The 21,430-nt window shown below is 37.5% G+C and overlaps 1 protein-coding gene across 3 annotated transcripts in view; it reads right to left on the bottom strand.

Annotated features, from left to right (window-relative positions):
• Positions 1-21,430, bottom strand: part of RABGAP1L (RAB GTPase activating protein 1 like) — a 739,452-nt gene that overhangs the window by 300,761 nt on the left and 417,261 nt on the right. For all 3 annotated transcript variants that reach the window (XM_070768910.1, XM_070768911.1, XM_070768912.1), the window contains one exon: positions 13,327-13,440. In XM_070768910.1, coding sequence (XP_070625011.1) covers positions 13,327-13,440 — 114 coding nt within the window. The remainder of the gene's footprint in view (positions 1-13,326; positions 13,441-21,430) is intronic.

The raw sequence follows: 21,430 nt of genomic DNA, 5'->3' as shown, positions 1-21,430 counted from the left end.
AATGAATAGTACAGAAAGCCACTGGAAGCAGAAAGATCAGGTAAATAATTATAGCTTGGACCAGGGTATCTGCAGTGGAGATAGTGATTAAACAGTCAGGTGCTGCGTATATTCTGAAGACAGAGCCAAAAAGGCTTTCTAAAGGACAGGTATGTGGTATTGGGAAAGGAAGTCATGCACGGCCTGTTGACCTTTGCATGGCTGTAAAAGCACCATAGGCCTGGAACGTTTCCACACATGGAAATAAGGGGCCCTCACAGCTTGTGCTGAGCTTACTGTCTTGTTTGAGGGTATCTTTTCTAGCTTGATGTGTATTTCATTGTTCTGCTGACGTGTGTGTGTCATATGGCACCTGACCAACCCCACCATTATTATTTACAGTCTCAGTGGAGATGGAACGTGGCCCATCCCTGCAGCACAGACCATCTCCCTGCAACAGCACAGGTGGGACTCGTTCACCATAGGGGGCTGACACTCACTGCTGAAGCTTACTCTGCTCTCTCTTTTCTGTGAGAGTAATGCATTGCTCCTTCCAATGCCTGTGTGAGTCGTATCTTTCTTAGTACCCCCAACATCTACAAACCATGCAGTGGGTTGAAATCCTGGGGCTGCTGCCCCTGCTGGGTAGGGAATGGTTGCTGCTTGTTAACAAGTAGTGTAAGAGAAAGAAAGGAGAGTCAAGGATGATTCAAGGTTTCTAGCTGAGTACCTGGAGTACTACTAACCGAGACAGAAAACACTATGATGATTCTTTCTGTTTGGAATACATTTGTTTTCTGACCAGACCATTTTCAGAGCAGTGACACAGGTGAAATCCTCACTGATATAAGTTTAAGACAGAGATGGAGAAGAAGAATTGGTTACAGCAAGTGTAGACAAATCTTCTGAGGACTTTTGTGATAAAGTGGAACAGATGTTTTCATCTATAACACAAAGGTAAATATAGAATCCATATAAGTTTATCTGAGAATTAAACAGAGTGCCCAGTACACAGTGAAGTGCTGAATAAATGATAGCAATGACAAGCTGACATCAAGAAAGATTATTATACCCTTTTCCCAAATATCTCATTTGAGCCATCTTGAGAATGAATGTGAATCTATCTGAAAGGGGTCTTACTACTAAAATTCTTATGGATTCTTAGGCTCACTGACTTCTTGAGAATGATCAGTTTTCTATAGATGCCTCCCCTCAAAAAACTCACAAGTTTGTTTAGATATGTGCTAAGTCACTTCAGTCGTGTCCGACTCTGTGCGACACCATAGACGGCAGCCCACCAGACTCCCCGTCCCTGGGATTCTCCAGGCAAGAACACTGGAATGGGTTGCCATTTCCTTCTCCAATGCATGAAAGTGAAAAGTGAAAGTGAAGTCACTCAGTCGTGTCTGACTCTTTGCGACCCCATGGACTGCAGCCTACCAGGCTCCCCTATCCATGGGATTTTCCAGGCAAGAGTACTGGAGTGGGGTGCCATTGCCTTCTCCAGTTTAGTTATGTAAGTTGTGCCCTTTTTTTTTCACTCTTTGAAGCCAGATATGCCAATGTAAGTCTAATATATTTTCACAAACTCTCACAAGTAAAACTCAGGAAAGACAGAAAGGATAATAAAATTCATCTGTAAAACATTATTCTACCCATTTCCTTCCTGATGCCATTAGGGAGAGAAAGATACAGAGAAGGGTAAGCTGGTATGGAATACCAGACCCTAATCAGGATTTCTGGGCTCCAAAATCACTGCAGATGGTGACTGCAGCCATGAAATTAAAAGATGCTTACTCCTTGGAAGGAAAGTTATGATCAACCTAGATAGCATGTTGAAAAGCAGAGACATTACTTTGCCAACTAAGGTCTGTCTAGTCAAGGCTATGGTTTTTCCAGTGGTCATGTATGGATGTGAGAGTTGGACTGTGAAGAAAGCTGAGCACTGAAGAATTGATGCTTTTGAACTGTGGTGTTGGAGAAGACTCTTGAGAGTCCCTTGGACTGCAAGGAGATCCAACCAGTCTATCCTAAAGGAGATCAGTCCTGGGTGTTCATTGGAAGGACTGATGCTGAGGCTGAAACTCCAATACTTTGGCCACCTCATGCGAAGAGTTGACTCACTGGAAAAGACTGTGATGATGGGAGGGATTGGGGGCAGGAGGAGAAGGGGACGACAGAGGATGAGATGGATGGATGGCATCACCGACTCGATGGACATGAGTTTGAGTGAACTTCGGGAGTTGGTGATGGACAGGGAGGCCTGGCATGCTGCGATTCATGAGGTTGCAAAGAGTCGGACACGACTGAGCGACTGAACTGAACTGAACCAGGATGACAACACCATCCATGTGGGGAAGTGGTGGCTGACAAGGTGAGTACATGAGGGGTGACATTCTGGCACAGGCGTTAAAGCCTGACCATGGTAAAGAGGCTCTCTGTGCAAGACAGAAGTGACAGCAGCAAGGGGAGATTGGTCACACACAGAAATGTTGATCTAATGGATTAATATTTTAAGGATAATGGGAGCTGGGTTTCTCATTGTCAGAGAAGGGAATTACAGATGCAGGACACTAGAATTAATCCTCTGGTGTTGGACTGAAGTTGGAAGTATTTCTATGAATTCATGGTTTTCAACACATATAAACCAATATAAAAACAAATGTGGGCAGTATACATCAGCAAAAAAGAAAAAAAAAGGCAAAGTAAGGATCTCCAAAAATGTGCTTCTCCTTAACAACAAAAAAATGGCAGAAACTGTTAAAATCAAGTTTTTCAGAGCTCTGGATATTGAACAAAGTTTTGCAGCAGCCTGAGGGACATTTATTCCTGAAAAGCAACTGAATTTTGGTAAGAGCGAGGAACTCTGTGACATTTTTAACTTGCCATAGTTCCATCCTCTGCTCCGTAGCAACATGACGACCTTGAAAACTAACAGCTTGCACTCTGCAGTGAAAACAAGCAGCCTGGCAGCCACCAGAGGGAACAAAATGGGACTAGAGCTTCCTGTAAAGACCCACTCCCAGAAAATTACGATTATTTGACCTGTCTATTGATTCCCCAAGGAGTCTACCTGCAAGGTTCACTCAGGATGAAAGCCTTTTCCCCAGGAGCATTTGTCAAAAACAATTACAGACAAGTTAAACATGGCCAATGCCTAAGGTGATAGATGAAAGTTGGAGAAGACAAGAGACTAATCAAAAGGCTTAAAGGTAAAGCTTGGAAACAAGATGTCCATAAGGGTTATGAGAGACTCAGATATATTTCTGAGATTTTATAGGGCCATACCTATGAGTAAGGTTTTAGAGATGCCCAAAGCTTTCTGTATGCTTTAGGAAAGGCCTGAGACAGTTTTAAAACCTCGCCTCTGGCTATCCATGAGATTCTGCGCAAGTAGAAAGTCAACTGACTGACTGACTGAGTACTGAAGACACACCTAAACACACACACACAGCCCCACGGCAAAGACTGAGAAACTGATGGTTACAGGCATTTAAGGAAATCTCTGTCTAAACACTAGCTAATCACCAAGTGGAGACTTCAGTGGCCACAAATGACAAAAAATAAAGACTTCACGGAATTAATGCATAGAAGTTACCAACCAAACTATATTAACAAACAACAATAAAAGCTGGCAAACCCATAGAGACAGAAAGTTCAATGACTGTCAAGGGCTGAGAGCAGAGATGATGAGAGACTTATAATGGATACAGGATTTTTTTTTTTGAAATGATGGAAACGCTCTAGAATCAAGTAGTGGTGATGTTTTCATAACCTCTTAAATATACTAAAAACCACTAACTTGGTTCACTTATTCAAAAGGGTGGATTTTATGGGATGTGAATTATATCTCAATAAAAACGTATGTTTGTGTGCATACACATGCTTATGCATGTCTATGTGTATATTTATACTTCCCAGCCCTGTTCACTGTGGTGCCTTGTGAGAAATGACATCCCAAAGCAATGAATACACCTAGCAGATCTTGGTTTCTTACCATTTTTGACTAAAGAAAACAGGGCTCCTTGGAGAAATGGCTAATTGTAGAACTAGGGCAGAGAAAAAAATCTTGGGACATCTTTTTGAAGCAGAAAGAAAGGCAATGCTCTAAGAATGACAGAGTACATCTATCACTTGAAGGTCTTAAAAGTCTCCTGCTTTCTAAGTAGGGACAAACTGAGCACCAAAAGAAATAATGCAAGTGAGAGAATATAATCCCCTGAATAAAAGGAAGATTCACGAGTCCAAGTGACTACAGTAAGTAATAACTAAATGGAAAGTCTGATAAGCAATGAGATATTTACATAGCTACAAATTGTGTCACACAAAACACTTATCAATTAGAAAGGCAAAAGAGTAACTTCATATCAGAGAAGCCTGGTGAACAGTATCTTATTCAAACAAGGTAACAATGGGGAAGCGCCCATACCTGTGTGCTACCTGGGAGAAAGAAGTTAGAGCAGAGAATTCCTTCTGTGCTATTTCTGCCAAAAACATATAACCTAACTCTAACCATGAGGAAAAAACAGGCAAGTGAAATTGAGGGACATTCTAAAAAATGACTGGTCTGTAATCTTCAGGTCAATAAAGTGAAGGAAAGAGTGAGAAATTGTTCTAGACAGAAGGAAATCAAGAAGGCAAGATAATCAAAGGAAAAATGTAATTGTAAACTAGATTCCTTCTCTATATAGATAATATTTAAATAATTAGTGAAACCTTAATAAAGACTGAGGCTTAAGTGGTAGCAATACAGCAGTTTTTGCTTTTCTGACTTGGATGCTGTATTCAAGTCATGTGGGAGAATATTCTTGCTTGTTAGAAAACATCCTAATGTATTTGGGAGTGACGTCGCATCATGTTGGAGAATCACTCTCAGATAGTACAGGAAAATAAAATTCTGTACCTGCAACTTTCTTCTAAGTTTGAGATTGTTTAAAAAATATAGAGAAATATGGAAATAAGCATACATATATATAAATAAATTTGACAGGATCATTTTTGCCTTGATTCTAATAATAAAAACTTGGAGCTCAAAAAAAGATTATTAAGTTTTTCCTATATGCTGATAAAAAGGGAATATCAACATAAGCTCTAAAAACAGATTCAGCGATATGAAATCATCTAAACACTGGTGACGATAAATGCAGAAGGCTACATGTCTCACAAATATTCACTCACAAAGCAATTTTCTTATCTAACATAGCTGGCAAGATCCCTAGATTTAAGTTTCCTTTTATATAACACTTTAAAAAAAAACCCTGGCAACAACTTAAAAGTGAACTGATATACCCTTTTGTTTTTAAGGAAATGTAAAGTAACTGCCATATCCTTTAAAAAAATTTTTATGTCCTTGTTATAAGAAACTACTGTGTGATTATGGTAAATTACTCGGAGGGTTTATACTCTTGATTTTTAAAAAATGGCACATAAAGGGCATCAAAAGGAGGAAGGAACTCTACAAAATAAAGAAAAGCAGCAGCCATGTTCTGAAGAAGTTTAACCTGAATAGTCGTTATGAATAAAACTGCAGAAGGAAACCGTAGAAAGAGAGAGTCTATGTACATTAAATTTTCATCTGAAATATCAGTGTGGTGACCATGAAAATGCACCTCTCAGATCTCCAACATCAGGGAACATATTGACCAAGGGTCCCAAGCGGTTGCACCAAGATCACACTTGCCATGGGCTGCTCCCAATTAATGACTGAGCACAGCAAGAACCCAAAGGCAGGCCAGCTTCTGGGAAAAGTGAGCGCTCACAGGCCACCCCAGTGGCTTTGCCAAACTTTCCTTAAAAGTGCCCCACATCCAAGACACTTCCATCTGACCCTCTTCCCTTCCTCTCTTCTTTCAGAGTCAGACTAGCATGGCTCACCCAGCTTCCTTCCCATTTTCTCTTACAAACACTTCCCCTAATACATTTTTTACACATTTAATCCTGTCTGGATGATAGGCTTCCTACAGGACATGGAATAACACAGTCAGTTGCATCAAGTCAAGAATGCTGACTCAACTACATTAACACCAGATAACCAGCACTGACTGCATCAGCAAGCAGGGACAAAGAAAAAGAAAATGTCAGAGACAGCCTCTTCCCTCCAAGACTGAACACACTGCAGAAAAGACGTAAATGAAACTAATCAGATAATGTTCAAAATATAATCCATAATAACCTAAATTGTGCAAGAGTATTTTTAATCTCTAAATCACTGTGGGTAGAAGTGGGTAGGACAAGCTTCACAAGGGAAGTGGGCAACTAAGAACTGGACAGATGGGAAGGAGGAGGAGAGCAATTCAGATTCACACCCTTCCAAGGTCTTTAAGACATGTGAGAAGAGGTCTGGTTAAGGAGGAGGCTTCAGAGTTTTAAAGACATTGCCAACTGCATAGCAATTGGTAAACAGGAAGGAAGTGCCCATAATTCTACAGCTAACTAACTCAGAAATAACTGAAGAGTTTATTACTTAGGATATTTAAGGCATCTGAATCTGGTATAGAAACACACCTCTATTGTGAGAAAAATCATAAATTCAGGAGGTACACGATTACCATTTTATTTGAAGGTTCTTAGTGTATGTCTTTGCAGGCTAGTTTTGTTTTTTCCTTTTCTAGTTTAAAAAGTAACCTTACTTTTCTCCTTTTCCTCAAAGAGTAATGTTTTCTTAAGAGAGTGACTATAATCAAACCCTTAGGATATACTCTAATCCCTGAATTCTAATTTTATACATTTTTATTATCCTCATAATCCCACCATTTCTCTTCTTTATTCTAATAATGGTGTGACGGCTTCAATTAGCCTTTCAGTTGAAAGACTACAGACTCCACAGAAACTACAAAGCTATTTCAAGAAAAGCTCTTATGTGCTTATGCATATAAAGAAATTTAAAAAACCTCTTCAGACACTCTCAAGAGCATTACAAATCTCTCCTTCTCTTTCCAGAACTCCAGCTTCACAAACCTGACCTTTTCACTGTTACAGTTTCAGAAGAAAACTCCATATTTAAAATAACAGTATGTCTTCCCAGTTGAGCTCTGACTCATACAAAGTCTATCCTATTAATGTGTATTAAAGAGAAAAAAAATCTAAACATCCTTAATGTATGACTTTAATGATACTAACAAATATAAAAAATATTTTAAAAATATTTATGCAAAAGCTAAGCATGAAGTTAACCCCCCAACCATACACACAAGTGAAACTTTTCAACTTTAGGTTGCAAAGATTTTTTTTATGTGTATGTATATGTGTAAGCATGCACCTGATGTTCTGAATAGCTACAAACATAATTGTCCTTCCATAAAAGAAGCAGAAATAGCCAATTCTTCTAAAATTTGAAATGACTGATTTAAAGGAGGGGGGAAAATTAAACAAGCTCTTACTCTGAGAGATTAAGTCTTAGCAATATGATAATCTACTATCCCCCTGTAAACAAGATCATCAGTGAGTTTCCTCCTCCTCCAGAAACTCTGAAACTAATAACTAACAATATGTCTACTGAAAAGTTTGAGGAATACATTATAAAGGTTTGATCTCTCATATTTCCTTACAGGAGCTATGTAATACCTTATAGAAGGGGAAATTTGTGGGAAAGTGCCTATAATAATACTAAGAATAGCTCAGCAGAGATTTTCTGGTAGTACACTATCAGGTACACAAAAATTAAAGGTAGGGCCAACCAAAGAGGAAGGTCTCCAGGAAATATCTCAGACTTTTAGTTAAGATCCTGGAAGATCCTAACCCTCCAAGCAAAAAAAGAAGAAAAAAAAAAAAAAACTGGCTCAAAGGGATATGGCATACTCCATCTTCTTAACAGAGGAATACTGAATCTGCTCAGAATAAACTAACATCATCCAAAGCCTTTATACTTTTTCATACACAAGACCCAGAATTCTATTAAATATGATTGGGCAGGCAAAAAACATGAGTGAATAAATAAAAATCAAGAGAAAATAGGAATACATTCATGTAAAGTAAAAGGGAAAGTCGCTCAGTGGTGTCCGACTCTTTGTGACCCTATGGACAATACAGTCCATGGAATTCTCCAGGCCAGAATACTGGAGTGGGTTGCCTTTCCCTTCTCCAGGGCATCTTCCCAAACCAGGGATTGAACCCAGGTCTCCCACATTGCAGTCCAATTCTTTACCAGCTGAGCCACAATACATTCATAGGTGATCAGATACTAGATTTTATCAGACTTGGACTTTAAAATAACTGTGATTAATCTGTTCAAGAAAATGAAAGGGGGAAAAAGGTAATTTAACCAAGGAACTAGAATCTACTTTAAAAAAAATCAAATGGAAATTCTAGAACTGAAAGTCCCTTGGACTGCAAGGAGATCCAACCAGTCCATTCTGAAGGAGATCAGCCCTGGGATTTCTTTGGAAGGAATGATGCTGAAGCTGAAACTCCAGTACTTTGGCCACCTCATGCGAAGAGTTGACTCATTGGAAAAGACTGATGCTGGGAGGGATTGGGGGCAGGAGGAGAAGGGGACGACAGTGGATGAGATGGCTGGATGGCATCACTGACTCGATGGACGTGAGTCTGGGTGAACTCGGGGAGTTGGTGATGGACAGGGAGGCCTGGCGTGCTGCGATTCATGGGGTCGCAAAGAGTCGGACACGACTGAGTGACTGAACTGAACTGAGAACTGAAAAATAAAACAACATTAATCAAGAATTTAATAGATTAGAGGAAGGATGATAGTAGGCTATAATGTGTTCAGAAAATGTCCTTCAAACTAGGAATCATTCAGGAAGCCCAAAGAAGGGAGATGCATTACAAGTAGTCAAATAGGTACAAAACTGTATTGAAAGTACTATCAATTCTGTAGCAACTCATCCCTAGTCACAGTTCAGTTCAGTCGCTCAGTCATGTCTGACTCTTTGCGACCCCATAAACCGCAGCATGCCAAGCCTCCCTGTCCATCACCAACTCCCAAAGTCCACCCAAACCCATGTCCATCAAGTCGGTGATGCCATCCAACCATCTCATCCTCTGTCATCCCCTTCTCCTCCTGCCCTCAATCTTCAATCAACCCCCCCATAAATCAAGAAAACAATATAAATAATACACAATTGTATCTACTTTCACAAGAGTCAGTAACCATTTGCATTCTGTAAAAATCATGTATCAGACCACTCATCATTTTGGTATCAAAATAACTCCTGAAATGCTTTAGTTCTTACATTAAATACAACCTCATTTTTTAGAAAAATATTTGCTGCAACAGGGGTTACATTTATTTTTGTCCTTCTACAAACCATTATACTGTCCAATTATTAACCCAGATGAACAGAGGTATGATTTTTCTGTAATATACTCAATCCCTTACTTTAATTCACAGCAGTAGCCTCTTTTATATAAATCAGTTTGCTGGAATCAGAAAATTTGAAAAAGCAACATGCCTCAAATTAAACTGCACAAGAGTCACTTCAGTCTAATCTGTTGTGAACAATGTTTTAGCTAATTACTATGACTGACTTGTATAGATATATATATATCTAGAGATATATATCTAGAAGTAAATCACTAAATGTACTACATTTCATGCGTGCATGAAACACACTCCCAAACACAGTAACAGAAAGCAAGGTAAAGATTTCAAAGTAAAATCACACCCATTTATAGTCCTGGTATTGACAAACAGAGCTGGGACCTAATATAGGAGTTATTAGTAACTGTTTGATTCTTCATTCAATATGTCCTATTTCAGAAAAAAAAAATTCAAGCAAACTATAATAAGAATAATCTTATCACACCCCACGCTCTTACTGAGGAGGAAATTTAAGAAGTGATTTTCCCAAAGTCTTAAATCTGCCTACAGGAGAAGTAAGACCAGAACCGGATCTCTTTAAGTTTAGTCCTTTAAACTATGCCAAACTGTCTCCCAACTAAAACCAGATTTATATCATATGTAAATTAGAAAAGTGCTAAAGATACTTGGGGAGACCGTATCTTCTTCCTCCTCTAAAGGACACTATTTTAAAATATGTTGTTGACATAATTAATAGGAAAGAAAGGAGGGAGAGAAGGGGAAAAAAAGGGAGGGAGAGGAGAGAGAAAAAGGAGGGGAAGGGTGTCAAAACCTTCTCGTTTCTAGAATCTTATGAATCCTATTATACTTTCAGTTCCACTTCCACACAAAATTTTATGACAACGGAAGAATCTTTGAATCTTTTCAACTTCCTCCTACTCTGAAAAAGATATTAAGAGTCAAACACTAAAATTGACAGGGCCATTAAAACATGACAGTGAGTTTTTACCAGTATTCCCTCTAATCTGACAGTTCAGATCATTCCTCATTTCATCAGAGTCACTGAAAACTTTTTAACTACAAAGTCAGACTGTATCCTTGAAACTAGAGTCGATTTCTACACTTATTCTAACTTAAGTTCTCTTAATAATTTCTCTCTCAATTTAAGAGCACAGCATATTACATTTCTAGAACAGATTTCATTGATGAGGAGTTGTCAGAAATAAATGAGGTGATATATGTGAAAGTACTCTGTAAATTTGAATTTATTATAACACCTGGAAGGTATTGTGTGAAAAAAAAAGTCTATAAATGTGTTGCTTATGTGAATACCACCATTCTTAGTGGTAAATCATTAAATGCATTTCCTTTACAATCAAGAGTGAGACAAGGATGTCTACTATCATTACCTCATTTTAACACTATAATAGAGGTTCAGGTCAGTGCAATAAGACAAAACTTATTAAGGAAAAAAAACAATAAGAATGGCTTAAGAAGCAAAACTGTCCTAATTTACAGATTATGTAACTAAATAGCTGATTTAATGCCAAGGTTTTATTAACGCTTATTCAGCTTTGTGCAAAGTATCCAGAATGGAAACTTTATTGCTGAGACTGTGAGGTATGATGTTAGATACTATTCTAGAAATAAAAATGATAGAATAGGTACATCATACTCAGTGACCTTAAAAGTCATACATGGCAGCATAGAGCTCATATGGCTCAAATTGAATACAAAAAGGAAAGGAAAGTGGGTGTACAAACTTGAGAAGAATATTTAATCTAAACTATTTGTGATTATCACCACCATCATAGGTTTTCCTGCAAGAGGACTGGACTACTAAATCACAGCAGCTCAAGAGGAAAAGGAATTGTGTCAGTTACAAACTAAGTGGTCCACAAAGCAGGACCCCAACAAATTTTGGTTTCTCCAACATTTTCTCATATATTCATCTCTCCTCTCCTCCATCATCAAAGACAGTTGAAAAGTTATGTTTGGGTAATATATATTTTAGTACAATATTAAAAGCCTTAAGAAATTTTATTAACTATCTTGAATTCTGAAATGTTTTTAATATGATTTTTCTTTTTTGGTTTTCCACATTTTCATGAAATTCAGTGTGATTTAAGCTACTTAGCAATTATAATGTATCTTAGAGCTACATTTTCATAACATTTTTTACTCAGAAAGAGTTTAAAACTGTGTAATCATATTACAAAACACACACTGATAATCTAAAATGGCTACAGAAGCTATGGGAATGTATACCAAATACTTTCTAGTGAATTCAAGGCTGGATTATTGGGTATCAACTACTTAAATGTACCAACTATTTAACTTTTATCTTTGTGTTTAGTAGTGTTTTGGATGTTTCCCCTCTAAATCTTACATAAGGAGGCAAATACTGGTTTACTACAATGGAGCAAAACTGTGAGGTAAAGGCTGCAAGCACATCGAGCCATCTGTTTCAGATATGTGAAACAAGTTTCTAGATTCAATCAGAGACAAATTGCAAGAAAAGTTACTGAATGGCTGAAAATATACTAAAGTCTAGGAGAAAAACGGTGCTCCATATACCATAAACCAGACCTTTCTAAATAACTTAAGAGACTATATAAGTTTTGATATCTTCCTGATACAAGCCAGACACTAGCTTGTAAAATTTCAAAACTGGTAGAAAAAAATCTTAATAATTACATTTCCTTTTTACAAGCATATAATGAATAAGATACATTTTTTGTGATATTTGATGGTTTGGGGCATTTTAAAGACTAGATGACATATCACCTTCCAGAAATCAGTACACTGTCAGACTTTAAGTTAGTAATATATTTCTAGCTCTAAATGATATATTCATATAAAAATAGACTTCTGATCAGTGTGTACATTTATAATCCTCCAATATGGCTACATCAAAAGAAAAGAAATGGGGGGAAAAAAAAGACAAGATAGGAGTAGGTAGAAGGCTAAAACACAAACATGCAAGAAGGATTTTAATCAAAGTGTTACATTTGCAGAACATCAATCCTACTTGATTAGCACATGTAAGCACTGCTTTTATAAGTGCCATTTTTTTAAAAAGTAAATATAAAATGATATTGATATGTGAGTGTATTTCTGACTATCTACTTACTAATCTCTGCTACTTAATACTTAACTAAAGGCTAAATTTGATAATTCAGAAATGTGTAATCTGGCTTGAAAATTAGCCATGGTATTTGTTGTTTTTCCATATTATTACAAGATTTTTGTGTAGCTCACTATTCATTCACCATCTTTACTGGAATGGCAGCTAAGGACAAATACTGAATATACGCACCACACTTTGTAGGACATTTTAATTTGAGGATAAAGGGCAAAACTTTTTTTAATGGAAATTTTGCAATTTTGAGTCTCTAGCCTCAATTAGCATGGACAATACAAGTTAATGATATACAATGATTTGAAAAGTTATTCTGCATTTCTAACAGAACTTTGAGACACGAATAATCTGATAACTATTCTCCACTAATAAAGTCTTTTTTTTTTTTTTTTTAATTTAAGCAAGGCCTATTTACTGAAAATCAGGAAACAGTTTTCTTCCAAGTCTACTAATAATGAGAGAGAAGAAAGATTTCAAAACAGGACATTAAAAACTGCACAAAGATGTGACAGAACTCAGAGGATATCAACAGTATCAGAGAACCTGCCAGTATCCAAAACAGGTGCCAGGCTGTTTCCTCCTTTTGCCTGCTGTCAAAAACTGCAACAACTGCCACATTATCTTGTCAGGCAGACAGAGTCATCAAGAACCCTCTGAGCCTTCACTGCAGTAGCCTAAGAGGACCTTTCAGTGCCTTTCCTGTTAGCATCAAAGCCAAACTGAAGTCAGACGATGCCCCCTCCCTCACAAGAAGGTACAGAGCACGCAGCCCGAAAGTCACCTTCAGGACTCAGTATGGAGGATCTGGTGGTGTTAGTGTAAAGGACAAACAATGGCACAAGGCAAATAAGAAACGCAGACAGAAAGAAAATCGAAAAAACTTTAAGATGCGTTCTTAGAATATAGCCCTGAAAAATAAGTTAGAAAAAAATAAGGCAGAGGGCCCTACCTTGCAGATCTTGTAGAGAGATTCTTGGCCATCTCCTCCAGTATCTTTGAAGTAATCGTGTGCAGGAAATGTACGATGAATATCTCGAGTAATAACACTCTCCTGGGCTGAGTCCTAAAAAAACAGTAGAGTTGGTCATTAATCTAAATTTTCTTAATTATGAAAAATAGTATGCGCATGTTAAAACATTTCCAACAGCACAAAAAATATTTGCCACTTCCTCCATTAAAAAAAAAGACAAAAAAACCTGCCTTCCTTCCCAGATGCCTAGTTCCATTCACCAGAGATATTATAAATACCACCGACAGTTTCTTTTGTGTCTTTCCACCCATTTATCTCTAGATGTGTGAATCCATATTTATGTGAGGGGGAGAGGAGAGAGGGAAGTTGCATACACCCACAAATAGACATAAGCTCTCTGCTCTTTTCACTTAACAGGATAACTGATAAAATATTTTGTATTGCTACATGTAAATGTATTTCATTCTCTTTAAGAGCAACTATTAAAAAGAATGAGATACATCTGGATATAGACATACCACAATTTATTTAACATTTTCTTATCACTGATGTTTTGTATTTTTTCTATTTATATCACAAATATTATCACTAGGAATATTTCCATACATACATGTTCAAGACAGATTCCTAGAGGTGGAACTGCCAGGATACTGGATATACGCATTTCCATTTAAGGTACTTTCCCTTCAGAGTTGTTGTACCACACATAATCCAAACAATGATAGTGTCTGTGTTTTTCCACATCTGCCCCAAACCAAATATTATCTGACTTTTTAGAGAATCTGATAGGTGAAAACTCAGACCATAGTCATTTAAAAAATACAAAATATTATCAATCTTTCCTCCCAATAGGTAAATTACCCGACTCATTTGCTTCAGAAAATAAAAAGTCCCCAAACTAGCATCCTAAGATGACATACATTTTAAATACAAATCCAGAGGCTTTTCTTTTCCAGACAGATTTAGGATCTAAAAGTTCAAAACTGAGTAAGTTCTAAGCTTTAAAAAAATTGATTAAAAAAAATGATTAATCATTCACTTGATTTTATTCTTCTCAATGTTTGTTTTATATGTTTAAATGTCAAGAAAATAGAACGAGACTATTTCTAGCAACCCCAATAATGAAAATATTCTCCACAATTAAAGAAGCATCAATGATTACTAATGCAAATTAAAAGTGTTGTTTAATATCTTGTTTCCATATTTGAACAAATCCCCTCTTTCAGTTAAAATTAAGAAAAAGAAAAAAATGTTTAATATATGAGTTACTTTAATAAATGCTATTTCTCTTTCTTTTCTAGCCGAAAAGTATATAAGGAGGAGTAGCTGAGGAGCTCTAAAGTTAAGCCAGTGCCTTCTCTTGCTGCCTTTTTCATTTCAGCTGCCATATCATGCAGGGTGGTAATTAGATCGTATATCATGTGGAGAAACAACTAAAAGTGAAACATTCCAAATCTGCCAGCAAACACCAAACATATTATAAATCAGTCCAGAGGAAATTCTGATGGCTTATAGGAATGGAATGCTAAAGACAAATAAAAATGAAACTTTCAAAAAATTACCATACCTTAAATAAAAGAATACATAGAAAGTTTACATTTATCATGGCCAATGTAGTTTCTAATGGTACAGACTATTGGGGCAAGGTGGGGATACAGAACAAGGTAAATATAAAGGCAATGTATATGGAAATGTATTACAAAATGAATGATTTATCTGGTCTGATATTGAGTCTAAGCAGGTGAATCTGGTACCGGGCAGATGAGTTTTCACTGTCCAGATTTCCTCCATCAGTGGGTTTTCTTTTTGGTAAGTCTCCACTGACAAACTCTTTGAAAAAAACAGCCAATGAAAATGTTACTCCTCCCAAGTTGAACTATTTTAGGGGCTAACATGTGTCGACTGCTTCACAGGATAACTCACTTTTCACTTTCTGAGATGCTGCGGGAAAGAAATCATTGGACTATATTCCCTAGAAACTGCCTACTCTGTTGGTATCATGCTATGTTTAAATGGTGCCAACAGTCTGATTCAGAGAAAGAGAAATTTATCAAAAATTTCTAGGATATAACTGCATAATATTGTCAATTTTTTCTACGAATAGTTGAATCTTCCTTGTTTGTTTTAAAAAGTAAAGGGGCAAAATCAAATGAAAATATTGGGTTGGGCAGAAAGCTTGCTCGGAGTTTTCCATAAGATGTTATGGATAACCCATTAAAAATCATAGACTCTTCTGCACTTAATAAACTTTACCTTGCTATGATTACTTTTAAATGCTTTCTACATATGTGTTTCTAGAGTTTTCTTCCTACATATTGCTCTCAGTTGACTAAGGGAACAATTTCTGGAACTTCACTTTATAAACTAAACAAGCTATTTTTAGCTACATTATTCACTGATGCCTTTCATTTAAGTGAAGGTTAAGAAGTACACTGAAATGAAGTGAAAGTTACTCAGTCATGTCCAACTCTTTGCAACCCCAAAGGAGTTCTCCAGGCCAGAATACTGGAGTGGGTTGCCTTTCACTTCTCCAGAGGATCTTCCCAACCCAGGTCTCCCACATTGCAGGCGGATTCTGTACCAGCTGAGCTACAAGGGAAGCCCAAGAATACTGGAGTGGGTAGCCTATCCCTTCTCCAGAGAATCTTCCCAACCCAGGAATCGAACTGGGGTCCCCTGCACTGCAGGCGGATTCTTTACCAACTAAGCTATCAGGGAAGCCCTAAGAAGTACACTGCTGCTGCTGCTGCTGCTGCTAAGTTGGGTCAGTCGTGTCCGACTCTGTGCGACCCCATAGACAGCAGCCCACCAGGCTCCCCCATCCCTGGGATTCTCCAGGCAAGAACACTGGAGTGGGCTGCCATTTCCTTCTCCAATGCATGAAAGTGAAAAGGGAAAGTGAAGTTGCTCAGTCGTGTCCGACTCTTCGCGACCCCATGGACTGTAGCCTACCAGGCTCCTCTGTCCATAGGATTTTCCAGGCAAGAATACTGGAGTGGGGTGCCATTGCCTTCTCCGAAGAAGTACACTAGACTCTGTTTACACACTATTATGAATGAAATTGCTAGAGAAAATAATAGTGTTTTCAAAGCAAAAGCTGAAGTTAATCATCTTCCAATTACCCATACTGTTAAGAATAGGAATGGTACATATTCAGGAACCCACATCTAATCCCCTGAATTTATCCACTCAATCATTAAATTATTTGAGTCAGGGAATCACTAAACCTAACATTGCAAAAGGAAGACAAAATGATTTTTCTCTTCAATATTCATCCCTTCTTTAAACTTATTCCAATTATAAGAAATACATAAAATGAACAGAGGACAAAAAAGAAGCCAAGTAACTGACCATCCAAATATCTAGAGTTAAAACTTTCATGTGAAAATCTCTCTTAAAATATGGCCAAAAACATTTTATAAGCACAACCAAAATTGATATGAGGTCATGTTCTTGGAAGGGCCCCATAAACAGTCTCAAATCCTTACAATTACTCTTAGAATGACAAGAGGGAAGAATTCACTTCCTGACAGGTGGCGAATTCACCAGTATCTAGAGACTCACAACTTTACCCACAATTTACTTCCCCGGGGATGTATGTCCCATTCTGATCTTCAGTCCAATATGGTGGCTCAGTGGCTCTGGGCCCAGTCAAACTCATTGGGTCTATTTCCGGCTACTTCACGTAACAACTATAGAAGCTCAGACAAGTTATTTAATCTCACTAAACTCAGTTTCCTCATCTTTAAAATGGGGTGGTCATACCAAATTCATGTTGTTTAGAATAAGATAATGTGTTTAAAGTGCTTAGCACACTGCCTACTATCAAGTGAACACGTTAATCTGTGTAGTTGCTAAGTTGTGTCTGACTCTTTGTGACTCCATGGACTGTAGCCTGCCAAGCTCCCTGGTTCATGGGATTCTCTAGGCAAGAATACTGGAGTGGGTTGCCATTTCCTCCTCCAAGGGATCGTCCTGACCCAGGGATCAAACCCACCATCTCCTACACTGGCAGGCAGGTTTTTTATCAGTGAGCCACCAGTGAAGTCTCCAAATCTAAGAATACTCATTAAAGAAATAAATTAAAAAAATAATAATTATTCCTCCTTCTCATTAAGGATCATGTTCAGCTGTTTAAAATTGTGGTGAATTTATTTTTAGACATCCTTCTGTATTTGTACACTTTAAATAATGAAATAAATCACTGTTTTTCTTCAGATATCATAAACACTGTGATTATGAAACCAATTTCCTTTGAGCTTTCAGCGTGATGAGGCACTAATGCATATACACCCTCTTCTAAATTTTCTATCAGGCATCTTATGTATATTATGTCTGAAATTATCCTGGTTTCTATTAGCCCATGATGAAAAGCAAAAGTGAACAATTATTTAGATAAAGTGGTGTTTAACCCAATATGCAATGCTGGGGCCACTAACGCCAGTGTGAACACTCTGGCTCCAGCTTTGCATATATTCATGGAAGAAAAAAATATACCCTGAAAGGAGACTGGCAAGCACAGAGTACAGCAGAAGCTAAATTTGCCACAACAGTTACCGTTTTCATTCTTTACTTCAGAATTCAGCATCTGAGGATCAGCGAGGGGTTGAAGTCACGGTTAGGGACAGAACAAATGCCACCGTTTCTAATACAAGTCTCCCTGCTGGACCATCACCATCAAGAAAATCACTGGTAGGCAAAGTCCTTAAGATCATCTTCTATCCTGCCTAAGGAGGCATCAGCTTGGGCCACACATACAAGCTGACTCAGAGCAGAAACAGTAGTGAGAGGTTTGGAAGAAAGTCTTTTCTTTCTTCCTTGAACCACACTCCCCTGATACTACCACCACACAGAAATGAAATTTCTATTGAGTTTATCCTTTAAGGATTTTCTTTCATTTCCAAACTGCTAAGTCATAAAATAAAACTTATCTTTAACAATACATGAATCTCTAGTGTGATAAAATCCATGGCCTGACAAAGGATATATAATTCAACTTGTTGAAGATCAGTTTAAAACCATTGCTAAGAGGTATGATAAGTATCTCAATTAACTCTTGATCATTTTAAGTGGAGACAATTTATAGCCTGTTATCAAGAGGATTATGTAAGTTTTCTTCCGGTATATTGTATATATTCTGACATCTTTCTAATCCTCTTAATTCTTCTTTGAAGACAATCATCACTTACTTGCTTGTTGTGAGAAAGAAATGAATACAGCACTGAAGTGTCAGCAAGTATTAGGAAGACAGGTTTGGATGACCATACCTTATTATTTTTTATGGAACAATTTCTAGGCTGTCAACAACTGGAAAGGTATTCTAGTGAGGAGAGTGTTGTCACATGTGACTTTAGCACCAGATGAAGTGAAAAAGTAATGTCCTGATAAACAAACACCTTTGGCTGTACTCTGATTTGCTACATTTTTACAACTCTCGCTGCACCTTTTCTTATGAATCTCTATTGTCAAATCCAAACTAGAAGTGAATTTTCACTTTTCATTTCAACTTTTAAGTACCATGTCAACTTGTATTATTAGAGATGCCAATGTAGACCAAGCGTAGCCACAAGCAGTCAGCAGATAAATGATTCAGAGCCTAAGAAAAAAAAATTGACCTTAAAACGTGCCTTCTATTCTAACTCCACAGGGATCCTCCTTTAGTTCTATGCTGGAGCTAGATCTGTGGAGAAACATCACAAACTAGTCAGCTTACATGTCCCTGAAAGCAGATGGGTTTGCAGTGGTGGCTCTGATTTATTTGCCTTGATGTTTGCCAAAATTCCAAAGAGGCAGAGATGAAAGGAGAAAACATAAAAAGTTCATTCTAGTTTCAAACATGCTACTAAAATCATGAGCTAGAAACAGTAACACAAAAAGGCTGGATCACTGTCAGCCTTCATTTCTTGAATATGGGCGGGGGGAGTCTCAGCATCAGCAGGGTAATATGGAAGCAAAGAAGTAAATGACAACTTAACCATATTGTTAGCAAGCTGCTTCCTGGGAACTGCACAAACATGCTGCCAGATGTCTCAGAATCAAAGCCTGACACAAAGGTCAAAAATATAAGCCGTATTCTGGCTTCAACTAGAAGGAAATCTCTTAGGGGGAGTAGCAACGGTGAGAACAAAGAGCAGGGGAAAGTGAGGGGACAGGAAGTACTGTCTTCATAAGACCAGTCAATATCCATAACGAATATCTTAATCTTGAAGGGACTGCAGGGAGTGCAGCAGAATTATGTGATTAGAATAAAGCATTTCTTGGGGACTAGAAGACTAAGAAGCACTGTAGCCTATGAGAACGCCTGGATTTCCCTGAAATCCTAGGTAATCCAGTCAGGTACCTCTCCAGGATGAATATCTGAGGTTACTTTTAGACTCCAAATGCATCTATGGCCATATTTGGATATGCCCTCATTCCCAGGACTGCTGACCACTCACTGTCTCAAAATAAAGGTTCAGCTGGTGTACTTGACAGTCTTGGAAACTCGTATCAATGGGCAATGATAAATTCTGCAGCTCTTGTTAAAATGAAGCACAATAACTGAACTCTGTTAGTTCAGATTGGAAAATATGCTAGTATTTTCCAAAGTTAGATTATTAAAAGTATTATTTAAATATTTAAATTATTTAAATCATTAATTATAAAATTTATCAAAACAGTCCTTTAAACTCTTTTAAGATAAATAAAAAATTTTAAGGGCCATATATTTACTAACCATTGTGTAAGAATAACTTTCATTTTTCTATAAAACTTTAAAGAATGCCTCTGATAACCAGCATTTGATAAATATGCCTATTTTCACCTAATCATTACATTTTATCATTGTATTTACCTCATACATACTGCTGCTGCTGCTGCTAAGTCGCTTCAGTCATGTCCGACTCTGTGCAACCCCATAGACGGCAGCCCAACAGGCTCCCCCGTCCCTGGGTTTCTCCAGGCAAGAAAACTGGAGTGGGTTGCCATTTCCTTCTCCAATGCATGAAAGTGATAATTGAAAGTGAAGTCGCTCAGTCGTGTCCGACTCTTAGCGACCCCATGGACTGCAGCCTACCAGGCTCCTCCATCCATGGGATTTTCCAGGCAAGAGTACTGGAGTGGGGTGCCACATACATACGAGTTATTGTTGTAATAGGTTGAATATTTTAATAATTTGTAAAACATTCTATCATTCCTTCAATCATGTTAGATGTGTCTCTTTGCTTCTCAATTAATTGTCTTGAATTGCCAACATAAAAATTGAATATACATTAAAAATTAAGCTTTTTATTTGCTGCATAGTTCAAATCTGTTTATGTATTCAACATCTACTTTTCTGAGTACCTACTAAGAATCAGACACTACTTTAGGAGCAGAGGATATCACTGTTAGCAAGTCAATGTCCCTCCCCTATAGAGTTTGCATTCTTTCAATACAGGAAAGACATAAAAAAACAAGTATATAATATTGTTTAGTGAAAACTACTATAAAAAATAAAACAAGATATAGTGAGGAATGGGATGGTATTTCAGGTAGAGTGGTTTTGCTTCTCTGAGTAAGAATTCAAATATTTAAAGAAAAAGCTTTGTAGGAAAGGCCCTGAGGTGGAACAGGATGCAAATACTTTTCTGAACATTCTCCAGCATGTTGCTGATCTTTATGTTTGCAGATGTCTTCAATGAATTCTTAAACATCACTCTGATACTCTCCTGGATTAACCTGGCTACCTCAGAAATTTGTTAGGATAAATGAGATTACTGTTATGAGATGTTTCAGTTAATATATTTAAATAATGTGTTCCTAGTTACATGTGTCTATATGAAAGCTTACCATTCAAATATTTATTTAACATTATGGGTGAGACATTGTATTAGGATCTACAGGATCAAAAAGGTATAAGACATAATCCATAATGTCCCTAAATTGCTAGAGGTTAAGATTTACTTGTAAAGACAAAATGGAAGGAAACATGTGCTAACAGCCAAGTAAATGATATGAGTAATGTTGGCTATAGGAATTCAGTAAAGAAAGTGATTATCAGATCATATCAGATCAGATCAGTCGCTCAGTCGTGTCCAACTCTTTGCGACCCCATGAATCGCAG

Source organism: Bos indicus, chromosome 16 (assembly GCF_029378745.1).
Source record: "Bos indicus isolate NIAB-ARS_2022 breed Sahiwal x Tharparkar chromosome 16, NIAB-ARS_B.indTharparkar_mat_pri_1.0, whole genome shotgun sequence".
Classification (NCBI taxonomy): Eukaryota; Metazoa; Chordata; class Mammalia; order Artiodactyla; family Bovidae; genus Bos; species Bos indicus.
This window is presented reverse-complemented; position numbering and strand designations above follow the sequence as displayed.